This window comes from Malaclemys terrapin, chromosome 25 (assembly GCF_027887155.1).
Source record: "Malaclemys terrapin pileata isolate rMalTer1 chromosome 25, rMalTer1.hap1, whole genome shotgun sequence".
NCBI classification, from domain to species: domain Eukaryota; kingdom Metazoa; phylum Chordata; order Testudines; family Emydidae; genus Malaclemys; species Malaclemys terrapin.
In genome coordinates this window covers 9,647,653-9,672,378 of record NC_071529.1, presented here as the reverse complement: position 1 = coordinate 9,672,378, position 24,726 = coordinate 9,647,653, and the positions used below count along the sequence as shown (strand labels likewise).

Below are 24,726 nucleotides of genomic sequence, written 5' to 3'. Positions count from 1 at the left end.
AAACCATCGCTATCTGCTCTGTATGCCGTGACCTCCGGGGCAAGATTTGCTGGGGCTCACTCCAGCTCCTAGAAACGTCCCAAAAGCCTGCAAGCCACACAAAGGCTAGCAGCCTTGGCAGAGAGGCCGGGGGCTGAAGGAGCTACAGAGACCACTCTCCCAGCCCAGAGGTGGCTGCATTTTGGTGCCAGGTGATCCTTCTGTGAAAACAGGTTGCTGCTCTGTAAGGGCTCCCCTTTTGCCCCCGGGATGAATCGGAGAAGTGTGGGGGGAGTTGGCACTCCGCGCTACCCACCAGGTTACGGATCTGGCTGGTCTCTGCTTGTCGGTCCCCCCAGGCCAGGTGGGGCCGTTGGAGGGTGGGACGCAGGGCTCCCCACCGGGCAGAGGGAGTGGCTGCTCTGTGCATCACACCACCACAAGCCGGCCTACCCAGCCGTGGTGGGCAGATGAGCCCGAGCGGTGACGATCGCTGAGCCCGGGGCAGGTTCACAGGGAGGTTAGTGGAACAATCCAGCCAGGGCTCGCAGGCCGCATGGCCAGCCCCCTCTCCATGGCAGTGCCGTCCCCCGGGCTGGGCAAGGGCCCCGGGATCCCGGACACAGCAGAGAATCAGAGCAGCAAGTGGCGACTCTGTGCTGAGACAGCTGGTGCGTGGGAGGTTTTACCTGGCTGGGAGATCAAGGGCTCAGTGGGGGGAAGAAAGGATGGGGGGAGGAGAAGGCTGGGAGGTCTGGCAGACAGGGGCCTAAAACGTGTCTGGATCCAGAACATCAGTCGCCCCTTTCTCCCTGCCCCGCACGAGCGCTGGCAGGGCTGTGTCCTCCATGGCAGAGACCGCTCCCCACTCGGCCCTGGGCCCGCAGCCAGACCACCTCCACCTGTAATCCCGTTAACTCTCCCAGGCTAAGCCGAGTCAGGCAGGGGGGCTGCTTGCCTGGGCCAGGGTGTGTGCGAGGGGCTATCAGGGATTGCTCTGCCCAGGGAGTTGCCACTGAATCCAGCCAGCAGGGGGTGCTGTTCTGCGGCAGGTCCCCTCATTCCCAGGGGACTCCTGTGAAAACAAGGGGGTCGTGGGGGCAGTGTCCCGCGGTGCCCACTGGCTGCAGCGTGCTCCTCCACTCCGGGCCCTAAACTGGCCTCGCTCGCCCTTTCTGCCACCTGCTGGCTCCCCCCTCAGAGGTGGCTTCCTAGTGGTGCCAGGGCGTTGCTGCAGGGCATGGCCAGCGGGAAAACCCCGGGTGGTGCGGCCACTGGCACTCGTAGCTCTTGGAGAACAAGGCGCTGTGCAGTCAGGTTAATCAGCTCTCCCGTTATAACCCGCTGGGCACATACCCCCTGGGCACATACCCAACGGCACTTGGCTCCCTGGGGGCTGTTAGCTAGACAGCCAGTTCTGGAGCTCGGTCCCAACCTGTCTAGACTCCCTCCACCCCGTCCCTCCCTTGCCTTGTCTGTCCTGACGGCCTGTCCCTGTCAATCAGAGCGTGGGTCTGGCTGGATTCCCAGGCGAACGGGGCAAAGATGGCAGCCCGGAGGCTGCTGTGGACTCCTTTCCTTGCGGGCAAGTAACATCCTCTCTCTGCCCCGGGGTTTCTCTGCAGCGAGGGGAGGGGGGGGTCTATCTGTGTGGCAGAGCCCTGGGGCTGGGGGGGCTGGGGGAGAGATGCCAGCAGCCAGTCTAAAGGCCTGAACAAGGAGAGGAGGGGGGTAGGGGAGGCTATTCTGAGCGTGACACACGGGGCTCAATGCAATGCCCCTCCCTAGGAGCGAGGGGTGCACACACAGAGACACCCACCCTGCCACTGGCCCCAGCCCGGAGAGCCATGGGTGACTAGCAAGGAGAATCCAGAAACTCGGACGAGCCCAAGCAGCACTGGCTAAATATAGCCAGAGGCGCCCGTGTCCTAAGCTGCAGGCGTAGTGGGACGGGTTTGGCTTCCGCACAGGCCAGGTTTCTCCCCCCCCAGCGGGCTTGCCGTGCCTGGGACCGGCGGCTGACTCCGCAAGGCAGGAGGCTTCTGTGGGAAGATAGCACAGAGCCAACCGAGTTCAGAGCCAGCTGGCGGCCTGAAGCCGGGTCTTGCTCTAAGCTTTGGGGGTTCCGGCTGGGGTCCCCCCGGGGGGTCTGAAGGGCCTATTTGGGGGGCTGTAGTTTGGTTTGTGGAGGCTGTTATAGGGTGACCAGGTGTCTGGTTTTCGACTGGAACACCAGGTCGAAAAGGGACCCTGGTGGCTCCGGTCAGCACCGCAGACCGGCCCGTTAAAAGTCCAGTCGGCGGTGCTGTGGAGCTAAGGCAGGCTAGTCCCTACCTGTCCTGGCACCACGCTGCGCCCCGGAAGCGGCCAGCAGGTCCGGCTCCTAGGCGGGGGGGGCACGGGGCTCCGTGTGCTGCTCCCACCCCAGGCACCGGCTCCACACTCCCATTGGCCAGGAACTGCGGCCAATGTGAGCTGCAGAGGCGGTGCCTGCAGGCAAGAGCAGCTCACAGAGCCACCTGCTGTGCCTCCGCCTAGGAGCCGGACCTGCTGGCCGCTTCCGGGGCGCAGCACAGAATCAGGACAGGCAGGAAGTCTGTCTTAGGCCCCCCCCCCGCTGCACCGCTGACCGGGAGCCAACGGAGGTAAGCCTGCACCCCAACCCCCTGGCCCAGCCTTGATCCCCCCCTGCACCCCAAACTCCTCATCCCCGGCTCCACCCCAGAGCCTGCACCCCCAGATGGTGCCCTCACTCCCCCAGCCCGGAGCCCCCTCCTGCACCCCAAACCCCTCATTTCTGGCCCCAGAGCCCACACCTCCAGTTAGAGCCCTCACCCCCTCCCGCACCCTACTCCCCTGCCCCAGCCCAGTGAAAGCGAGTGAGAGTGGGGGAGAGCGAGCCATGGAGGGAGGGGCAATGTAGTGAGCGGGGGGCAGGGCCGCGGGGCAGGAGGTGTGGCCTCAGGAAAGGGGCGGGGCTAGAGTGTTCGATTAGAAAGTTAGCAACCCTAAGGCTGCTCCCTCCCCCTGGGCTCTCGAATTGGGCGTTTTATGCCCAAGTCTCCCAGTGCTTGGAAGAGGGAGGTGCCGAGCGGCTCCCCCTTTGACCCAGACGGAGGGGTCAGCTTGCCCAAGATCACAGGCTCTCTGGACTCACAGGCCCCAGCCACATCCACTCTGCCACACCGTTCCCCCCAAGCTTCTCATCTGGCTGGTTGCCCGTTGCACCCCTTGTCTCCTCCTGGCTGGACCTGGGGGAGCCCATGTGGCCACAGGATGCCCGCATTCCACCAGGCCGCCGGCTGTAACCGCGTCCCTCCCGCAGTGGTGTTCCTGGCTGGGCTCCTGGCTGCTCTCCCCGATCGGAACGTCTCCCCCGTGGCCGGAGCCATCTTCGTCCATGAGCTGAAGAGGGAGCATTTCCAGGGGGCCTTTCCCTCCATCCGCAAGAACTACAGCGGTGAGTGATTGCGCCGGGAGGATCTCACAGCCCCACGCCCGGCCTGGCCCCATGCAAATGGCTTCCTGCATTCCTACTGTCAGCTCAGCCCCATAACCGGGTCTCCACCGGGAACTGGGTCCAAAGATGGCTGGTACCATTCTCTGTCCACCCCCCAACGTGGACTGACCAAGCAGTAGGACTATCAGCAAATGTATATATCAACGCTCCATATACCCCAATATCTAATCTAATCTATCTATCCCCATACACACTCATCTGTCTATGTCTACATATCCCAATATTAATCTAATCTATCTATCCCCATATACCCCAATATCTAATCTAATCTATCTATCCCCATACACACTCATCTGTCTATCTGTCTACATATCCCAATATTAATCTAATCTATCTATCCCCATATACCCCAATATCTAATCTAATCTATCTATCCCCATACACACTCATCTGTCTATCTGTCTACATATCCCAATATTAATCTAATCTATCTATCCCCATATACCCCCAATATCTAATCTAATCTATCTATCCCCATACACACTCATCTGTCTATCTGTCTACATATCCCAATATTAATCTAATCTATCTATCCCCATATACCCCCAATATCTAATCTAATCTATCTATCCCCATACACACTCATCTATTTATCTGTCTACATATCCCAATATTAATCTAATCTATCTATCCCCATATACCCCCAATATCTAATCTAATCTATCTGTCCCCATACACACTCATCTATTTATCTGTCTACATATCCCAATATTAATCTAATCTATCTATCCCCATATACCCCAATATCTAATCTAATCTATCTATCCCCATACACACTCATCTGTCTATCTGTCTACATATCCCAATATTAATCTAATCTATCTATCCCAATATACCCCCAATATCTAATCTAATCTATCTATCCCCATACACACTCATCTATTTATCTGTCTACACATCCCAATATTAATCTAATCTATCTATCCCCATATACCCCAATATCTAATCTATCTATCCCCATACACACTCATCTGTCTATCTGTCTACATATCCCAATATTAATCTATCTATCCCCATATACCCCCAATATCTAATCTAATCTATCTATCCCCATACACACTCATCTATTTATCTGTCTACATATCCCAATATTAATCTAATCTATCTATCCCCATATACCCCAATATCTAATCTAATCTATCTATCCCCATACACACTCATCTGTCTATCTGTCTACATATCCCAATATTAATCTAATCTATCTATCCCAATATACCCCCAATATCTAATCTAATCTATCTATCCCCATACACACTCATCTATTTATCTGTCTACACATCCCAATATTAATCTAATCTATCTATCCCCATATACCCCAATATCTAATCTAATCTATCTATCCCCATACACACTCATCTGTCTATCTGTCTACATATCCCAATATTAATCTAATCTATCTATCCCCATATACCCCAATATCTAATCTATCTATCCCCATACACACTCATCTGTCTATCTGTCTACATATCCCAATATTAATCTAATCTATCTATCCCAATATACCCCCAATATCTAATCTAATCTATCTATCCCCATACACACTCATCTGTCTATCTGTCTACATATCCCAATATTAATCTAATCTATCTATCCCCATATACCCCAATATCTAATCTAATCTATCTATCCCCATACACACTCATCTGTCTATCTGTCTACATATCCCAATATTAATCTAATCTATCTATCCCCATATACCCCCAATATCTAATCTAATCTATCTATCCCCATACACACTCATCTATTTATCTGTCTACATATCCCAATATTAATCTAATCTATCTATCCCCATATACCCCAATATCTAATCTAATCTATCTATCCCCATACACACTCATCTATTTATCTGTCTACATATCCCAATATTAATCTAATCTATCTATCCCCATATACCCCAATATCTAATCTAATCTATCTATCCCCATACACACTCATCTGTCTATCTGTCTACATATCCCAATATTAATCTAATCTATCTATCCCCATATACCCCAATATCTAATCTATCTATCCCCATACACACTCATCTGTCTATCTGTCTACATATCCCAATATTAATCTATCTATCCCCATATACCCCAATATCTAATCTAATCTATCTATCCCCATACACACTCATCTGTCTATCTGTCTACATATCCCAATATTAATCTAATCTATCTATCCCCATATACCCCCAATATCTAATCTAATCTATCTATCCCCATACACACTCATCTGTCTATCTGTCTACATATCCCAATATTAATCTAATCTATCTATCACCAGACACCCCCCAACCAGGGCCGGCTGCAGGCACCATCTCAGCAACCAGGTGCTTGGGGCGGCCAAGGGGAAGGGGCGGCACGTCAGGCTCTTTGGCGGTGGGTCCCTCGGTCCCTCTTGGAGGGAAGGACCTGCCACCAAAGAAGAAAGCCATGCGGTATGGCTGCCGCCGAAGTGCCACCAACCGCGGCTTTTTTTTTCCCCCCCCCGCCGCTTGGGGCCGCAAAAACCCTGGAGCCGGCCCTGCCCCCAACATCTAATCTATCCCTATACAAACTTATCTATCTACATACATATCCCAATATTAATCTATCACCAGACATTCCCCATCTATCTATCCCCATACACCCCCAATATCTAATCTATCTATCCCCATCTATCTATATACGTATCCCAATATTAATCTAATCTATCTATCACCAGACACCCCCCAACATCTAATCTAATCTATCTATCCCCATAAACCCCTATCTATCTATCTACATATCCCAATATTAATCTAATCTATCGTCACCATACACGTCTCTCTATCACCACACACACCCCAATGTCTGTCTGTCTGCAGTCTCTCTCTCTCATATACAGCTATCTGCCATTATTATTACTCATTCTGAGTAGCTCTCACTCTGGGTCAGGCCCTTTCCAGCCATTCAGTAAGGGCCGGTCCCTGCTCGGAGGCGCTCGCCGTGGAAGGACAGGCGGACAAGCCGAGGATAGGGAAGGGGACCAGCATCTCTCCAGCTGTCTCTCTAGTGGCCCCTGGGATCTCCGAGGGGGGAGCGGTGCACACAGCAGTACAGGACGTGGCTCCATATACGAGCCCGGCCGTGGGGTAGGAACTGGCTCTGTGGAAGGTCCCATCACTGTTGGGGTGGTATGAAACTTGGGATGCTGGGATGGTGCCTCCCCTGTCTGCCTCTCCCCAGCTCCCCTCCCTTCTCCCCAGGAAGTCCATTGGGGACTTTGCTGTCGGTATTGATTTTACATGGACGGCGCCCAGATACTGCGGTGACGGATTAACCATGTGCATGTGTAACGGATCCTTTCAGAGATCCCGTCCGACACCCCTATCACCTTCCACGCCCAGCTGCTGGGATACCCCGACCTGCCCAGGTGGCTGCGGTACACCCAACGCGGGCCGTACCGGCCAGGCTATCTCTACGGGTCACCCACCACGAAGGACGTCGGCAGGCAGCTCATCGAGGTACGGGGCCGGTGCTGTCCCCCACAGAGCCCTGGGGCGCTGGCGGGAGGCAGCGGGGTGGCGGGCCGGGGTGGGGCTTTGGGCCATTGCGGGTCGCTTTGTGGCGATGGGGGCTGTTGGGAGTGGTGTGGGTGTATGGGGCCAGAGGGGGGTTCTGGTGGCCTTGGTTGCCATGGGTGTATGTGTCTGAGTGAGTAAGGAACCATGTTGCTTGTGGGGGCGGGGGGGGGGGTGCCTGGCTGGGTCGGCGTAGCCATGGGGCGCGGTAAACGCTTGGTAATCTTAACTAAACCTAACACAATAAAGCTAAACAGCTCCAAAGTCCTATGGAGACCTGAGCAGGCCGCAATCTGGGGGCTCCCTTTCCCTTTATGCCCAGGGCAGCCCCCTATGGATTGGGCCCTCGCGAGCTATCTCCCCATTCAAGGACAACAGGGCAAACCCCCTGGAGCTTGGATTTCTCTGCCGCCTGCCCCTGTCTGCCATTTGAGCCAACCTCCCCGGCAGAAGGAGATGGCCTAAGTGGGACGTGACCTGGCCGGCGGCCATTTTGTTCCGTGCGAGGATCCGAAACAATTTCTTCTTCTCCGTGGGGCAGGTGACGGCGTATAACAGACACACCTACGAGACTGTGCGGCAAAGGGTCATCTTCACCATTGTCCCCTCCCCAGGTAACGTCCCCACCTTCCCTGCCATCACTACCCATACCCGTTTCCTAGCAACCAGCCTAGCCCAGGCCCGTCGCCATCCCCTCACCTGAGCAGGGCAAGGAGGAGCCAACAACAACCCTGACCTGATGGTGCAATGATGGACCCATCTGCCATGTCAAGAGAGTGAGACCGCCCAGCCCTCCCAGCATCCATTGGAGCGTGCCCCTTCCCCTAGACATCTAAGCATGATGCCAGAAGTCCTGGCTGTAAGACTCCAAGGCCCTTATGAGGTCTCTGCAGGTCCAACCCCAATGTTCTCCCAACGGGGTCTCTCTGCTCCCTCACCGCAGACACCCAGATGCCGTACCAGGCAGAGTTCTTCGTGAAGAACCGAGACGTGGAGGAAGTGCTGCCAGCGGACGCGCAGAAGCAGTTCCAGCAAGCCCTGGACATCATGCTGGAGCAGAAGGACTGGAGTATCATCAACATCACGTCGGCCTTGGACCGGGGAGGCCGTGTTCCCCTGCCCATCGAGGGCAGGAAGGAGGGGTAGGGAGAGGGACCTTTCCCGTAGAACATCAGCTATGACGGGACAGACAACAAACTCCCCCTTGGCTTCCATGGTTCTGCTCCTTCTCGAGGCCGCCCAGTGCAAGCGCTCCCGGGGGCCCCCAGCCTGGCCCCTCAGCTCACACTTCTGGGAGACTCCTTAGAGCCAGGGCTTGGCCCATGGGGCCAAAGGGTTCCTAGGCTGGTTCTACCAGTCAGAGAGATCCCAGACCGCTCCCCACAGCCAAGGGGCTCCCGGACCGTTCCCCACAGCTGTGGGGGCTCCTGGACCATTCCCCATGGCTGGGGGGCTCCCAAGCTGCTCCCCACAGCTTTGCTAGCTGAGGTAGGCTGGGGCTGCCAGGACTGACATTCTTGCGAGCTGTTACACCTAACCCCTCTTCCTCCCACCATTCCTGTCCCTCTGTGCGTCTCCTCCTAGGGTTTACATCAAGGTGGGCTCCCGCAGGCCTTTCTCCGACTGCCTGCTGGAGACCAAGTCCTCCGACAACCAGTTCAGGTGCAGCTTGGATCAGCAGCCGGTCATTACCTGCTACGACAGCTTCAGCCCTCAATTCAGAGTCGACTGGTGCAACATTACCTTGGTGAGGGCCTTTGACAATGTCTGCGTTGCCCGGGGTGTCTCGTATCCACCCCTTACTACCGGCGCTGGGGAGGGGAGGAATCCTGGCCCGGCGAAATCCAGGGAGTATTGCCACTGATTTCACCTGGGTTTCCTAGACCCCTGTCCCAGAGCTGGCGTCCCATCTTAGTGCACTAGGAGACGCCACCAATTACATATCTCTGTGCAACAGCAAAGGTGAACCTTAGGGCCTCGCACGGTAAATCGATCGGGAATTGTGCTGGGAATCAGGAGACTTGGTTCTGTTCCTGCCTCTGCTACTGACCTGCTCGGTGACCTCAGGCCAGTCTCTTTCCCCTCCCATCCTTGTCGATTTAGGCCATAAGCTCTCTGGGGCAGGGGTTGGCTCTCGCAATGGCCTAGTCTACCCACAAAGCTGCACCTGCTTTAACTAAATCGGTGCCTTTACTTAAACCGATGCAACCTCTGTGTGTAGCCTGGCCTTTGTGTGTCTGAACAGCCCCTAGCACAGCGGGGCCGTGATCTCAGTTGGGGTCTCTAGGTGCTGCTGGAAGACAAATGCCAGGTCTCAGTAAAAGGGAGGGCGATGCTGCGCAGAGGGGCGCTTGACATCGCAGCGCGATGCTAGCCACGGAGAAAGAGGAACTCCCTGCACCGTAATAACGAATCAAACTGTCATGTTCACGGGAAATCCCCAGTACCTCAGCTCCCGAATGTATAGGGCCAGCCGCAGTGCTCCTTTCCGCCAGCAGAAGGAGGCGGCTCCTTTGGAGAAGGCTGTGGGGGGTGAGCGGCTAGTGAGCTCTGCCAGGCCCTCATGCAGGGTCTGAACCATGGGGCTGGCACAGTCTCATTAAGTCCGGGGGGGGGGGGGTGGGGAGGGGGGCATGGTCCCAGTGCTCAGGAAGTTGGGATAACTGGGGATGCTTATGGGCAAATCCCAGTGGATTCGATAGGAAACGTACCCCTGGCTGTAGGGCTCCCGCTCCACCCTATGGGAATTAATAGGATGTTTCACTAAAGCTCTCCTCCCGCTGCGGCAGTCAATAGGCAACCGTTATTATTAAGGATCTGTATTAGGGCAGTGCCACCTAGTGGCCCCAACTGAGATGAGGGCCCGGGTGGGCCAGGGGCTGGACCTGCAGCGGGAGTGGCAAAGGGCTCACAACCAAAGGAAGAGTCTCTCCCTGTTTTACAGCCGGGGAACGAAGGTGGAGGAAGATGGGGGCGTACAGGGAGTGTACGGCACCCCTGGGGTACATCCCTGCTCTCCAGAGCCCCAGTTCACCGCCTTAACCCCAGCCCATCATCCTTTACTTCCTAAGTCCATAGGAATTTCTAGGGATCCCTAGAGGTCTCATCTCTATTCAGTCCTCCATGGGGGGGGAGGGGGTGGCTTCTCTGGTTTCACGCCCCTGCTCTCCTCTCCATCCTGGACCAGAGAAATCCCGTATGGATAGAACTCATCTCTGTGCAGCGAGCCAGCGTGAGGCCTTGGCGTGACTCCAGCCCAGAGAGCCTCACGTTGTTCTGCTGGCAGCGGGGGCGACCGTGGTCCTGTATAAACTCTACTTCCAGGGCGGCTGCCGAGATGGCTTCCCCCCGAGAGACCATGATCGATGCTGACGGCGTCCCAGCTTCTTCTTTCTCTCTTCTCCTCCTTCAGGCCGATCTCTCCAGCCTTGGTGTCACGGAGGAGGTGCCCGTCTGGGGCGACGGGGTGCTGGAAGATGGCAGCGAATACAACCCCCCCACAGACTCCCCTGAGAAGGCATTCTTGGCTGACTATCTACTGACCATCTTGCTACCTCTGCTGGTGGCCCTCCTGCTCTGCCTCCTGCTGGCCTACATCATGTACTGTAGGAGGGAGGGAGTGTAAGTTGGACAGACACCCCTGGAGCCAGGAAATGGGAAAGGATGTAGGAATCAGCTGGAGACCCCCACCCACCCCCCAGCTGATTGGGGTGCTCAGGATTTCCCTGTTTGCTGATGGCTGGAGCCCCCGGGGCTGAATGAAATCCACCCTTGCCAAAGCACTTAGCACCCTAAGGGCTGCGGATATGCCTGGATTTTCGGCTGGCCCCTCTGCTCTGGGGTGAATTTCCCCCTCTCTGGGAAACTCATCATGCCCCCCTCTGTCACGGTGGCGGGGAGAGGGCTCAGCTCCCGCAGCTCATCTTTTGTCACATCTTATGACCTTTGAACAGCTGAGCTCGCAGTGCAGGTACATTTCTTGGCCCAATTGTCGCAACAGCCACTTGTGCCGTAGGAGGATCTCCACTAGGTGTGAGCCGTATTGGGGCTATGACACACAGCAGCTCTGAGTCCCTCCAACAGAGGGCAGCGGTGCGCACACCCTTTACTCCTTGCTGCGGTTCACGGGGCTGGGGCCGGCCAAGCTATCTATAAACACTTGCTCAAGGGTTATTTAAAGTTACGCTTTATCGCTGTGGGCTTAGCTGATGCCAATTTTCTCAGTTGTTGGCAATGTCTCATGCCCACTCCCACCTTTCTTTTTCTCCTGTAGGCACAAAAGGGATCTGAAGACCTCGGAGTAAGTGATTCAGTGCTCACCATTGTGTCTGCATGGGTGTGTGTGAGGTTTGTGTGGCGGTGTGGGTTTGTGGGGCGGATCGATGTGTGTGTGATGTTTGAGAGTTTTCCGCCTGTTTGGGTTTTAACACGTTTCCGGGCTTGGGCGTTTTGTGCGCTTCCTTGCCGACGTGCAGGTGAGCGTGGGCCTGTGTTTGGGGGGTGGAGGGTACACACCAAGTCATGTACACACCTGGGAGTTTTTTCTCCTGCCCCCTCCTATCTCACAGCTGTCACGTTGACGTGACTCCTGAGTGTGGGCAGATCCGGACGCAGGTCCCTGCCTTGGCCTGGGCAGACCTCTGTTGACTGACCCTCAGGCCAGGTCAAGGCAGCTTTCAAACTTGGACTTAAAAGGCTTGTCCAGCTCCCAGATCCCGCTCCCGTCACCTTCATTCCCTGCCTGCCTCTGCAGGGACGAAGGGTCACACAGATGAATAATTAATCTCACATTTCTATAACCCAATTCATCCCCGAGCGCTGATATACAGAGGTAGGAGGTCGCATTGCCCACCCGTGAAATGCAGCCACCTCTGGAGTGGAACGAGGGAGCTATTTAACAGCACATGCAGCCACAGTTTAGGACGGGAAATGCAGGAGGCTGCCAGTTGAAGCAGGATGCAAATCCCCGAATAGGATTTTGGGAAGAGCTCCAGGGCTAAATACCTCAACTCTTGTGAGGGGTATCAGGGGATCGTTAATGAGAACAAATAGCCGCAGGCCAATGGCTACAGCTGAATAGAGGCACCACCAGTAGCAAAGTCCCCCCCTCACCCTCCAGGACGAGCTCAGAAAGGAGAGCGCCACCTACTGAATCATCAAGGCTGGTACATGGTGTGCTTTGGAGGCCTGCCATGAACCTGGCCTCGAGGCCTTGAAAGGTAAGTCCACCCTGTGTCAGCTGATCCAGGCTCATGGGGGCTGTGGGGCTATATATTTGCTGTGTAGATGGTGGGGTTCAGGCAGGAGCCCACGCTCTGGGATCCCACAAGTGGGGCGGGTCCCCGAGCCCAGGCTGCAGCCCTAGCCCGCCCCTCGACACTGCAATTCTATAGCCCGAGTGTTTGCTGAGCCGGGCCAGCCACGGCTGTTTTACTGCAGTGTAGACATAGGTCAAGATCCTACAGGACCTCACCCTGAGCTGGCACCTGTGTCATTCCTCCCCCTTCTCTGGCTGCTATCAGATAGGTCTCATTCCCACCCTTCCGGGGGCCAGAGGCCAAGCCTGGCCGTGGGAGAGTTGAAATGCAACCTTGTATTCAGGGCAGTGCTAGAGCTCCGGCTTTGGAGGTTCTCCCTCCCACTTTGACCAGCTGCTGGCCGGCATCTTGGCTCACTGGGAAGATCCCTCAGTACCAGCCTTCCTCTTTCTGCCAGGGTTCCTGCTCCTGCTCCCAGTCTTTGGGGGTCCCCTTCATGGGCGCTGCTTTCTCTTTCTTCTTTCCCACCCCCTTGCCAATTCCGAAGGGGCCCAAAGCTCATGTGCCTTTCAGCTGCTGCAAGACCCCTTTGGAGACCAGATTCTTGAGCACCCTCTGGAAGTGGTGCTTGTTCCTCCTCATATAGTAGCCAGGGGCCACAGTTATTGACAGCCTTCAGGGAAAGGCCTGAGCACCCCTTGGTCATGACTACAGCCTCCAGAATGAGCTTGGAGCCACCTTGACTTGGTAGTTTGGAAGGGTTGGCACCAGCTGACTGAAGCTCCTAGAGCCTGATGGCTTGGGCTGGTTGAAGAGCCTAGAACCTGATGGCGTGGGCTGGTTTGAAGAGGCTGGAACCGATGGACAGGAAGTATCAGTTTTCTCTGAATCTGGCTTATCTGAGACCGGAGTGGCTGCATCGAGGTTGGCTGACTCCGAGGACGGGACCTGGAAAGACTCACTTGTATCAGTCATTTTGCTCGCTGCTCCTTGCTTGGTGGGCTGGCAGCCAGGTGTCTTCCCTGCCTGTTTACTGTGTATTTTCCAGCTTGAAATGCAGCACCGAACCCTGGAATGAAGTAGGCAGCCCGGTGTCTCCAGATCCAGCACTGTGCAGATCGGCCTCCGTTCAGCAAACCCAGACCCTGGTGTGGGCTCCACGTTCAGACCGATTTCCACAGCTCCTTGGGTTTAATTTCCAGGGATCTGGGTTAGGAGAGGACCCAGGAAAGCTGCCGATTCACCGTTTCCTAAGTGAAAGTGCTGAAGTTTTGCGGCTACTTTTCAATTTTGGTTCCTCGCAGGCTGACTTGGCGATCCAGGAACCTGGCTTGGCTGCTGGTTTCTTTGAGGACTTTCTCCCTCTAGGTACCTGGGGAAATGGACTCAGCTCAATCCCTCCTGCTGGATTCCAAAGTTGGCTCCCAGCGATCATGCGAGGTTGCTAGTTCCATGCGAGGTTGCTGGCCTATCACAGATATCCCTGGGCTCCAGGACAACCTGGCGGTAACCATGACAGCAAAGCTGGGCCGGTTGTGATGTCAGAAGGACCTGTGATGCCCATGTGTGTGTGTCACCCCGTATCGCGATTTTTCCAGACTGCGATTTAGAGATTTGAAGGCTCTGCCAAGATGTAATATGTCCAAAGGCCCTGGATTTGATTGAAATGGCACCCAGCAGGCCCAAGGGCGTGGGGTTCGAGGCTCTCCTGCTGCTTCCCGTGGAAGTTACTCTTATCCAGGGGTGGCAGAAGGGAGCTGACGGGCTGTGTCCTGAGTGCGTGTCTGTGCACACAGGATGGAGCGGGCCTAAGTGGATCTGCGATGGAGCGAGCGGGTCTCCCTACATATCCCCAGGGCAGGACGCTACTGAGCCTCTGTCAGAGAAAGGGGACCCTGTCCCTGACATGCCAGCCTGGTGCTCAAGCCAGCTGGCAGCAGGAACCAGCCCCAGTGCTTGTGCGATCAGAAGCCTGGGATAAAGGCCAGCGGGTACCTCAGCGTCCCAGTCTCTGCCTCCCTGAGGGCATTGCACCCAGCTCCATGAAACCGCAAGCGACTCACGGGCGGGGAAGCCAAATCCCTGGCTAACTAGGACCAAGTGAACCTCACCAGGCATTTTGCGCCACAGCAGGTGACTCAGGTTACAGCTGGTTCTCACTAACGTGCCCCCGAGGTAATAGAGTTTACCGGAGCCTTGCTACCAGGGGGATGGGCAGTCTCTAAATACCACTGGCACATTGAGGGGGAGGTAGGCACAGAGATGGATAGGAAACGCTGTCCTGCGCTGCGGTCTGGGCGAGCAACAACGGCACTAGCTTGGGACTCGCTGGGTCTGGGTGCTAACCCTGGCTCTGCCACTGACACATTGAATGACCTTGGGTAAATCACTTCCCCTCTGTTCCTCCTCCCGCTTTGTCTGGTCAGATTGCAGGCGATCTGTATGCCTTCCTCCATACCGGCTCCTGTGCATGGAAGTCCTCCCCAGTCCAGGCTCTCGCTCCTTCAAGTCCTTCCATGAAGGGCACCTCTTCCCTTGGGGACTATCAATCCCTACTTCTGCAACAACCCAGCACGCCCTCTTTGATCACCGCATGTCGTTCGGGCCTTGGTCCTCTGGCTTCTTGAAACGACAGAGCCTTGCAGAGCAGAGGGTCTCTTGCCCCATGATCCATGTAGCAGCTCGACCAACAGCAAAGGCGTGCAACTTGCCCCCCCCCCCACCCACCCACACACACACACATAGCTTGGGAGATGTATTTACACCACGTGGGGCTCTGATCCCTTTTCATCACCATTCCTTCAACCCCTCCCCCTCTCTTCTCCTGGTGGCAGGTTCCCAAGGATGAGCCTGGACATGGGGAGTGTTTAAATACAACCACCATTTTATTTCTCGCAGGGGTAAACCTGTGGTAGGGGAGGGTCTATCCCTCAGGTGTTGGCTGATTGCTGCCCAGCGTGGCTGGCTGATGGCTTGGCTTCCTTAGAAGATCCATCGTCAGCAGCTGCCCTCTTTCGGCCAGGCTTGTTGCTGCTATGCCGACCTTGAGGGGCCTCCCTCTTTTCTTGGAGGCCTTTTTCTTCTTGTGCCCCGGGCCCATCTTCTTGGCCATCTCCTTGCCGATCCCAAAGGAGCCAGAAGCCCCGGTGCCTTTCAGCTTTTGCAGGAGTCCTTTGGTCACCAGGCTCATCAGCACTCTCTTGAAGTGGGTCTTCTTCTTGGCCATGTTGTAGCCCGTGGCCACGATGATCTTCTTGAGAGCCTGCAGGGAAAGGCCAGTGCGCTTCTTGGAGGTGGCCACAGCCTCCAGGATGAGCTTGGAGAGTCCTTGACTCAGTGGTTTGGACAGCTTGGCGAGGCTGGCGCCAGGCGAGGTGGATGGTTTGGAGATCCGGCTGCCCGATGGCTTGGTCTTCTTGGGGAGGCTGGAACCAGATGCCTCAGGCTGTTCGGGATTCTCACGGGTCTCTGCCGTTGGGTTAGCTGAGCCTCCGTCAGCAGAACCTGGGGCTTCTGGATCAGGGTTCCCTGAAGCTGGGGTGGCTGAATCCAGGGGAAGAACCTCAGAAGGGTTTTTTGCGTCATCCATTTTGCTTGCCAAAGGGAGCTGCTGCTCCTTGTCTGGGTATCCTGTACCCCTCTCGTGTCCCAGTTTATGGTCTGCCCCTTCAGACCAGCTAAATGTCTGTATTGTCTGTGTGTTCCGGGCTGAGACGTGGGGCTCGCCAGGTGGCTAAAACCCTGCTGTCCTGGAACCGGCTGGCCTCGCGTTGGCCCTGCTCGCCCAGCCCAGCCTCTGGCTGGAGTTGTCTCTCCAGCTTTTGACAGCTCTTGGTACAAAAGGCTTGGCCGCCGGAGAGGACCCACAAAAAGCTGCACCCAATGGTTGCGTTTGGGGACGCACTGATGCTTAGCTCTGGTCTTGCAGCCTTGGCTCGTCTTGGCCTGGCTGCCTCGCACCTCTTCCCACCTTGTCTGACTCACCGTGCTGGATTCTGGGCTGTGGTCAGCTGTGAGGCTGGGGGCGAAGGTACAGGGCAAGCAAGCGATGAGCTATAAGGCCCAGCCCCCTTGGCCACACCTCTTGGGCTGCTAGAACATAGTGGTTACCATGAGAACGGAGCTAGGTAGATTGTGACATCGGGCGCACCCTGTGATGTCTGCATATGGGTGTGTCTGTGCATGGGCACCCTTGTAAGAGGAGCAGGGGAGTCTCCCTTTAAATGGTTTGCAAGCCCGCTAGCGGTGTTCTGGGTGTTAGAAGCGGCCAGGTAGAACAGCAAGATCTATAGAGCCAGGCTTGGCATGTTCGTGTTTAGTCAACGTGGTTCATTGGGACCCAACCCTGCTGTGTGGGGTCCTCATATGGTTGTGGGTTGCAAGAGGTTAACCAAAGACCCCGGAGTGCTGAGCTCTCCCGTGTGTTCCCCGGAGCAGCAGGGCTCACTGGGAAATCCATCTACGAGTGTCACAAACAGGAGTCGCGGGGCGCTGATTCCTGACCTTTCTTCGGGCACCTAAATGGGAGCTGAGCTCTTCTGAAAACCTGCTTCTGAGTGTGGGGGGCCCATTGTGGGCCCAGTTCTCTTGTCACCGGATACTGACTTCCAATGGGCTCCCTGGGAGTCACCTGTGTGCAGCGGTGGGAGAACGTGGCCTAGGAAGTGTAGCGGAGCGTGCACCCACGTGTGTCCGTCCATACACTCTGCTGTGGGCAGGTTTCTTGTTATTCTGTCCTTGCAGTCTTAGGACACCCTGTTCCTCCCTTCACATCCCCCCAGCCCCTGGAAGACTCTGCATGGTGGTGATTTTTTTTCGGGACCATATTTTCTCCAGCCTTGCTGTGGAGCAGTGCAAGGCCTTGCCGCCTTCCCTGAGGCCTGACCCTGCTGCATTCAACGCCCTGGCTGGTCCCCTGCATGCCAGCACATTGCAGAACGATTGGCCCTGCCATCCGTGTGGGCTGGTGCAGTGTTCCCTCTAATTTTTCCCCCACACGTGTGCGGAATGAATTTTGGTATGTGCACCAATATAGTGGGACACATGACCTCCATATTGGTGCACATAATATTCATGTGGTGGGGGTAGGGCCAAAGGGTTCGGAGTGTGGGGGCTCAGGGCTGGGGTAGAGGATTGGGGTGCAGGGGTGTGTGTGAGGGCTCCGGGGTCGGGCCAGAGATGAAGGGCTCAGGGCTGGGGTGCAGGGGGTGAGGGCTCTGGCTGGGGGTATAGGCTCTCGGTTGGGGTGCAGGCTACCCCAGCTCTCTCTCCCCGCAGCAGCACCTGGGCTGGGGGTGGGGGTGGGGGGGGGTCAGGGGAATGCACCAGCACGCAGGAGAACTTGGAAAGGAAGATTCCAGCCACGGATGTGAATAATCCTTGCAAGACCCCAACCCTTCAATCCCAGCATCCTGGGTGTGTAGGCATGGCCTGCGTTCGGCCGTAACTCACAAACTAAAGCACCACGCGCCTGGGCAAGTCAGCGGTAGCAGGGATCGAACCTGGGCCTGCTCAACAGCAATGTTAGCCAGACCTTTAGGACAGAGCATGTCTTGAGTGAGCCGGGCTTACACCCCACGGATCCACTGCCCCTAGCCACAGCAGCCCTGGGATTTCCTGGCAGACCCCTCACAGGCCAGAGCCATCCCTGCTGTGTAACTCCACCAGGGAATTGGTGTGACCCAGCGCTGCCTCAGGGAACTCAGCCGGCCCGCTCCGAGTCAGCCAGACCATCCTGCACCCAGAAGAGGTGAAATACAACAGCTCTGGCTGCCAGCTGAGGGGGCTTCACCCCTCCCATGGCTGCCTATTGGAGATGACCAGACCTTGGCCTTCTTCTTCTTCCCAAAGCAGACCATGGAAAGTGGCTTCTCGATGGCCTTCTCCCCTTTCCTGGATGCCCCTTCGACTTCCTGGTGGCCTTTGCCCTTCTCCTTGGTGGCTTTGGCAGCACCCGAGGCCTGGGTGCCCGTCGCCTTCCTCAGAGCTGCCAGGCCACCAGCCTCGCCAGCACCTTCTTGAAGCGGCGCTTGTTTCTGCCCATTGCCATGGCGTAGTCTCCAGCCTCAAGGGCCTCCTGGATGGTTGCCAGGGGAACGGGCGGCTTGGAGTTCGCCACGGCCGTCAGGATGGCCTGGGAGAGGCTGGGACACCTCAGTTTGTGCTGCCTGGGAAGCTTTGGCCTGCAAGCCCCAGCTCCGTCAGAGGAAACGGAGCAAGGCTCCTTGCCAGAGGCACTGTGGCTGGTCATTTTGCTCCTTGACTGAGTGTCCGCTGCCCCTGCTGGCTGGTCTCAGGGTCTGTCTGGGCTTGAGGGACCATCGCCAGCCCTGAAACGTTGTTCTGGGTGTTGGCCCCGTTCGCGATCACTGCAGCTCGTCGGCGTTGCTCAGGGAAGCTGCTGGTTGGTTTCTCGCTCCCACCGTTTGGTCCCGTGCCTCCTGGCTGGGTAGGGCCCCCAGCTCGGCTGCTGCCTTCTCTCCGGGCCTGGTTCCCCAGGGGAGCCCTTGGTCCCGGCTGCTCTCAGCAGGCAGGCGATGGGCAGGGTGTGGCTAGCAGGGAGCTGCACAGCAGTTGCCACCCCAGCCTATGAACCCGGTAACCACGGCGGCCCAGCTGGTGATGTCAGACCGTAAGTAACCTCATAGCCCGGCCTCACTGGGGGTGGATGGGTTCCCCATGGGGTGCTTTAGAGGGTGGAGGGACGTGTCGATTTCACCCACCCACGTGTTGATTTCAGTCACCTCCGCCCTGATCCTCCTCCACATGCCTGAGCATGGGAGCGTCCATCCACATCCAGCTCTGTGCTGCGGGAACGTTGGGGGAGGGAGGGCGGATCCTTGGAGACCTGAGGACTCCCCATCCCCTACTTCAGCTCCACTCGCTCTCCAAAAGTGATCTGGTCTCGGGGCAGGGCCCCCACCTTGGGATACAATTGCTCCGAGCGTCCCCCAGCGGCTGTACTCTGAGGGATGAGAAATCGGATCTGTCCCTTCAGCCCCATCCAAGGAGTTAGAGCTATTCCGGTCTCTATAGGTTCCCCTGCTGCCCTCATCCCTACAGTATACGAGCACTTTCCAGTCGGGCATTCAGCAACGTAGCCAACATCTGTCATGGGAGGATCGTGTCCTCTCCCCTGGGGGAGGAGGGTGTGGGCAATGGAGGGATCTGTTTTTGTAGGGTTGGGTCTTTGAAACGTGGGGGAAGGTGGGTGGGAGCAGCGCTCCCCAGCTTCCGCTCCAAATGCCAGGTCGCTTGGGATGGGCCTTAGCTCCTGGGGGATTTCGTTCCACAGACTGGGACCAGGCCCTGTCAAACGCCATCTGCCCCTTTGGCTTGATCTGACCCCCTCCTCCCCTGGGTGTTCAAAGAAGAGATGCCTGAGCCCATCTAGCGACTCCGTTCCACCTGGTTTCTGTGATCAGCTCTGTGGGCTGAGTCTGGAGCATGTGCCCCAGGCTGGTCTCCCATCCCCACGTAGGTGTGACGAGAGGCTACTTAGTTCAGAGCCTTGCAAAGGCCCCAGGCCCAGGAACACAGGTTCCATTCCACCCCAACCCTCTTCCTTTCTCCAGGGCTTCAGGTGCTTTCCCACCCTTCATCTCTTCTGCCAGAGGCCGAGCCTGGCCGCGGGAGCGTTGACGTGCAATCTTATATTCATGGCAGTGCTACACCCCCTGGCTTTGGAGGGTCTCCCTCCCACTTTGATTGGCTGCTGCCCAGCATCCTGGCTCCCTGGGAAGACCCCTCAGCACCAGCCTTCCTCTTTCTGCCAGGCTTCTGCTCTGCTTCCAGCCTTGGGGGGCCTCCCTCTTTTCTTGGGCTTGCAGAGAAAGGTCAGAGTGCTTCCTGGGGTGGTCACAGCCTCCAGAACGAGCTTGGAGACACCTTGACTTGATAGCTTGGAAAGGTTGGCACCAGCTTGCTGGCTGGAGAGTCTAGAACCTGATGGCTTGGGCTGCTCGGAGAGCCTAGAACAGGGGTTCTCAAACTGGGGGTCAGGAGCCCTCAGGGGGTCATGAGGTTATTACATAGGGGGGGAGGTTGCAAGCTGTCAGCCTCCACCCCAAACCCTGCTTTGCCTCCAGCATTTATAATGGTGTTAAACATATAAAAGTGTTTTTAATTTATAAGGGGGGGGTTGCACTCAGAGGCTTGCTATGTCAAAAGGGTCACCAGTACGATAGTTTGAGAACCACTGGCCTAGAACCCAATGGCCTGGGCTGGTTGTGGAGCCTAGAACCTGATGCTTGTGTGGATTAGAGAAGCCAGAAGATGATGGATTGGAAGTACGAGTGTTCTCAACTATCTCTGAATCTGGATTAACCAAGAATCCAGGGTGACTGAATCAGAGGAGGGAACCTGGGACGACTCGTCTAGTATCAGTCCTTTTGCTTGTTGAGGGCACTCTTGAAGGCCAGATGTGGCTAGTAACCATAGGAGCCGTGGTTGGTGCATTGTGATGTCATAAGAACCCTGTGATGTGTGTGTGTGCGCGTGTAGCCTTAGATCAGATTTCCCCATGTTGGATGGAGGCCTGTTAACACATTAACAGAAAACATCCCCCTGTCCCGGGCACCTCCTGAAGCCCTGACAGATCACTCCACCTAGCTGCCATCTCTGGGGTGGCACATGACAGCTGTTTTCAATCATGTAGCTTTGCTGAGTGCCATTAAAGGGAGGGGAGAAAAACCCTGTACCCACTGAACGTGCAAGAGGAACTTTGAGGATTATAGATTTATTCCGCCTCCCTAATTTGGACTCAGGAGAGCATAGACAGCTTGACTTGTGCCACGAGACCTTGACTGGCCCGAAGCCCGGTTTCCCTGCTCATCTGAAAGAGGAGCAGGCTGCCCTCAAAGCACATGGAGGGACTCCAGTTCAAGATTAAGCGGGGAAGATCAGCCAAGTTACCAAGCACCAGTTCTGTAATCCCGCAGAGTTCTCCCCACCCACACAATGGCCCAGACTGATGCAGAGGGCTGGGAAGGCATTCAGCCCCTGGCCTCCCACCCTCCTGACTTTCAAGGCGGTTTCCTCTTTGCATCTCACTTTGAAAGGATTCGCCCAGACACAGGAGAGCTTTTAAATACACGGATCCCTTTATTAAGCCTTGTTTCACAGCGGGGGATGCAATCCCTCACTTGGCGGCTTGCCGTTTCCTACCCCGGTGGGCTGGCCGGCCGGCTTTGGAGGACACGCGTTTGGGTGCCTTCCTGCTCCCGGGCTTCTTCCTTTTCTTGCCAGCTACTTGATTCTTCTTCACATCCCTCTTCTTCTTGCCGGCACGAAAGGAGCCTGTGGCGCCCATCCCAGTCATCTGTTTCAGCAGCCCTTTGGAGACCAGCCCCTTGAGCACACGGAGGAAATGGGTTTTGTTCCTCACCACGTCGTAGCCTGCCTTGGTGATTATCTTCTTCAGGGCCTCCAAGGAGAGGCCTTGGCATTTCGGGGAGGTGGCCACGGCCCAAAGGATGAGCTCTGAGACGCTGGGGCTGGCATGCTTTGAGGTCGTGGGGGCTCCTGGGCTTGTGGTTGGATCTTGGGGCTCTGAGTCCAAAGAGGACCCCTCACAAGGTTCACACAGATCAGTCATTTTGCCAGCCGATAGGAGACACTGCTCCCTGACTTGCCTTCAGATTGGAGCCACCTCCCGGCTGCCCTGTCTGTGTGGTCTTGTTTCCCGCTGGAGGTGTGGCCCCAAAACACTGGAACGACGCGACGTGGGGCGGTTGGCCCTGGCGTAGCTCTCCGGCTTCTCCTCCTCGGTGCTCTGATCAGTCTCTGAACGTTTACGCGGAGTCCCACTTCCCGGGGACCCGCGGCTCAAACAACACAGAGGACCCGGGGAAAGCTTCCGTTAACAACCCCTTTATGAAAGCGCTGGGTGATGCCCGTCACACGCGAGGGCTTTAGCTCCTCACGGCTTGGCTAAGCGGGGCCAGTTCTCAGCTGCCTCCAATGCTGGAGGTACCCTTGCCTTGTTCCTCTGCTGGCACGCCCTGTAATCAGGCCCTCTGGTTCCCTGCGTGGAGGAGGCTGGGCAGGCAGTGGTGAGCTCCAAGGCAGAGCCCACCTCTGGCCCTTGGCCCAGACTGGTAACCGTGGTAGCGCAGCCTGGTGCGTTGTGAGGTCAGAGGGGGCCTGTGATGCGTGAGCGTGGCCCAACGTGACTGGTTTCCCCGGTGGCGTGTCCATGCAGCTAAGGAATCGACAGAGATTTTAAAGAAGCAAAGCGAATCGGCGTTCAAATCCCGTTTGCACTATCCCTGCAGAGCTCAGCTCACGAGTGGGGGGGGGGTGTGTGTGAGTGTGAGAGAGAAGCAGCTCTTTGGGACAAGGGCCATATCTTTGTCCTGGGTTTGTACTGTGCCCTGCACAATGGGGTCTGGGCCCATGATGGGTTCCTAGGTGCTACCACAAATACAAATCAATTATTATTCCCCCTCCCCTCCCACCGCTGACATCCCCTGTCGCCAGGCTAACTGTGTCCTCTCTGCTCTCCCCCGTCTCTTGGTTGTCAGTGTCCAGATGGTGCATCACAACACAATCCACAGCAACACGGAGGAGCTGAGGCACATGGCCAGCAGCCGGGACGTGCCCCGCCCTCTCTCCACCCTGCCCATGTTCAACGTGCGCACGGGCGAGAGGATCTCCCCCCTGCAGGGCCGTCAGGACAGTGCCCACGTCCCGCTCATCCTGGCCCAGCAGTGAGTTCCCCGCCCGCCCGGTCAGGGCCCACAGAGTGGGTTTGATAATTGATTGGATGGGTTTGGGGCAAAGCCATGGCCTGGGGCAGGTGGCTTCTCCCCTTTAAGGGTTAATTCTCTCCCTGGGCAGTCAGTGGGCTTGAAATGGGGGGAGCATCAGGCCTCCCAGGCTTGATCTGTCATTGCTCTGTGGCCTCTTCACCCCAGCAAGGAGGCTGCAGGGCTGGTGGAAGGGCTGCGTGGGGAATACCCCACGGCACAGGCCCTGCCTTTCAAACAGGGGTGTATGAGGCCCCAGGGGCGGCCCTACTGACTGATGGTCCCCGGGGCTGTAGCTACGCTGCCTTGTCAGCATATCTGGGGTCGGTAAGACAGAGGGACCGACCCCCTTCTAGGGCCAGGAGGGCAGTTCAGCCTCTGGGGTCCAGAGAGACCTTGGCCTCTCTGCTGGGGCAGCCAGGAAGGGGGTGGGACGCTGTTCTAGTCAGTTCTCCTGCTTCCTTTGGACTAAAACGCCACATGAAAAGCGGGGCTGTGAAGGCTATTTGAGAGCTGGTCCTGTAACTGAAGGCAGGATGGCCTAATGATTAGCACACACGGCGCTAGTCCCGGAGCCACTGCTGGCCTGGGTTAGAATATTTTACCCAGGTGGAGGTCTTTGAAGGGGGAGATCTATCCAGTGGTAAAGCAGTATTATTATTAACAGGGCTTTTCTCCCCTTCCCCCCCAGGTAAAGACCAGCATGGGGCATTCCTGTCTCTTGACTCCCGGGGATGCGCTGCAAACCGCCAAGGAATCTTTTGTTGGTTGGGGAGATGGGGAAAATCTTGTTTTTCCACTGTGAGAAATAGAGGAACAGGGGGGGGACTAAAGAGATCAGTGTGTGTCCGTCACCAGCAGGAGAGAGGCGGGGAAGGAATAAACAGCGGTGATTGATTGAAACACCAAGCACTGATTAATTAAGGCAGATTTTAATATGAAACGCCGTCGCTGTGCTCCAGGTGTGCTGCTCCCAGACGCTGTTCCCCAGGAGTTGGGTATAAGCTGGCCGACCTTTCAGGGTGCTTGCCAGAACAGCAGTTAAGGGGTTAATACTGCCCGCCAGCTAGGGTGACCAGATGTCCCAATTTTATAGGGACAATCCCAATTTTGGGGTCTTTTTCTTATATAGGCTCCTATTGCCCCCTCCCCCACCCACCCACCCCTCCTGTCCCAATTTTTCACACTTGCTGTCCGGTCAGCCTAACCCCAGCAGGGAATGTGCAATCACAGGCACCCACCTTCGCACGCCGGTGCCCTCCCACCACCCATACGGCACAAGGCTAGAAACACACTCATGCAGCTGGGTAGGTGGGGACTGTGCCATGGTGACCTGGCTTGGGAAAGCCCGCTCTTCTTCTCCGTAGCATGGAGCCGGGCAAGGTATTGAAGACCACAGAGGGAGTGTCTAAGCTATATAGACCTGAGCCAAGATTTCTGGAACCCTGCTAGCCAAAGCAGAGGACTGAATGGAAGAGAGAACTGGGCCTCCAGGGGGGAAGTGAACTCTCTCTGTATAGCTAGCATGCTGTTTGCAGGGTTGTTCTAGCCATGTTGGTCCCAGGATATTAGAGAGACAAGGTGGGCGAGGGAATCTCTTTTATTGAACCAGCTTCTGGTGGTGAGACACACAAGATTTCAAGCTCCACCGAGCTCTTCAGGTCTGGGAAAGGCCCAGAGTGGCCCAACTAAATA

The 24,726-nt window shown here is 56.3% G+C and overlaps 3 protein-coding genes across 4 annotated transcripts; 1 reads left to right on the top strand and 2 right to left on the bottom strand.

Moving 5' to 3' along the window:
* The first annotated feature begins 1,481 nt into the window (after positions 1 to 1,481).
* On the top strand, positions 1,482 to 23,934 carry SGCA (sarcoglycan alpha). 2 transcript variants are annotated; one of them, XM_054014019.1, is made up of 10 exons: positions 1,482 to 1,564; positions 3,305 to 3,439; positions 6,814 to 6,968; positions 7,567 to 7,639; positions 7,969 to 8,167; positions 8,610 to 8,772; positions 10,438 to 10,646; positions 11,299 to 11,325; positions 22,807 to 22,992; positions 23,723 to 23,934. In XM_054014019.1, exons 1-10 carry the CDS (start codon positions 1,525 to 1,527, stop codon positions 23,724 to 23,726), a joined length of 1,191 nt encoding a protein of 396 aa, XP_053869994.1. In that variant the 5' UTR covers positions 1,482 to 1,524; the 3' UTR covers positions 23,727 to 23,934. The 2 variants fall into 2 exon arrangements, with proteins under 2 accessions (XP_053869994.1, XP_053869996.1); XM_054014021.1 differs by having other exon boundaries at positions 22,807 to 23,027.
* LOC128828969 (spermatid-specific linker histone H1-like protein) lies at positions 15,207 to 15,872 on the bottom strand. The gene has a single exon (XM_054014022.1). It carries the CDS (start codon positions 15,870 to 15,872, stop codon positions 15,207 to 15,209), a length of 666 nt encoding a protein of 221 aa, XP_053869997.1.
* Positions 20,366 to 22,800, bottom strand: LOC128828970 (histone H1C-like). Its single transcript, XM_054014023.1, has one exon. It carries the CDS (start codon positions 21,876 to 21,878, stop codon positions 21,423 to 21,425), a length of 456 nt encoding a protein of 151 aa, XP_053869998.1. The 5' UTR covers positions 21,879 to 22,800; the 3' UTR covers positions 20,366 to 21,422.
* Positions 23,935 to 24,726: the final 792 nt, after the last annotated feature.

Excerpts from the sequence above, each read along its gene's own strand:
- SGCA (XM_054014019.1), top strand. The coding sequence starts at position 1,525 with ATGGCAGCCCGGAGGCTGCTGTGGACTCCTTTCCTTGCGG. Across the intron at positions 3,440-6,813 it reads CATCCGCAAGAACTACAGCG|AGATCCCGTCCGACACCCCT; the intron begins GTGAGTGATTGC and ends GGATCCTTTCAG. Across the intron at positions 10,647-11,298 it reads TACTGTAGGAGGGAGGGAGT|GCACAAAAGGGATCTGAAGA; the intron begins GTAAGTTGGACA and ends TTTCTCCTGTAG.
- LOC128828969 (XM_054014022.1), bottom strand. The coding sequence starts at position 15,872 with ATGGATGACGCAAAAAACCCTTCTGAGGTTCTTCCCCTGGATTCAGCC.
- LOC128828970 (XM_054014023.1), bottom strand. The coding sequence starts at position 21,878 with ATGACTGATCTGTGTGAACCTTGTGAGGGGTCCTCTTTGGACTCAGAG.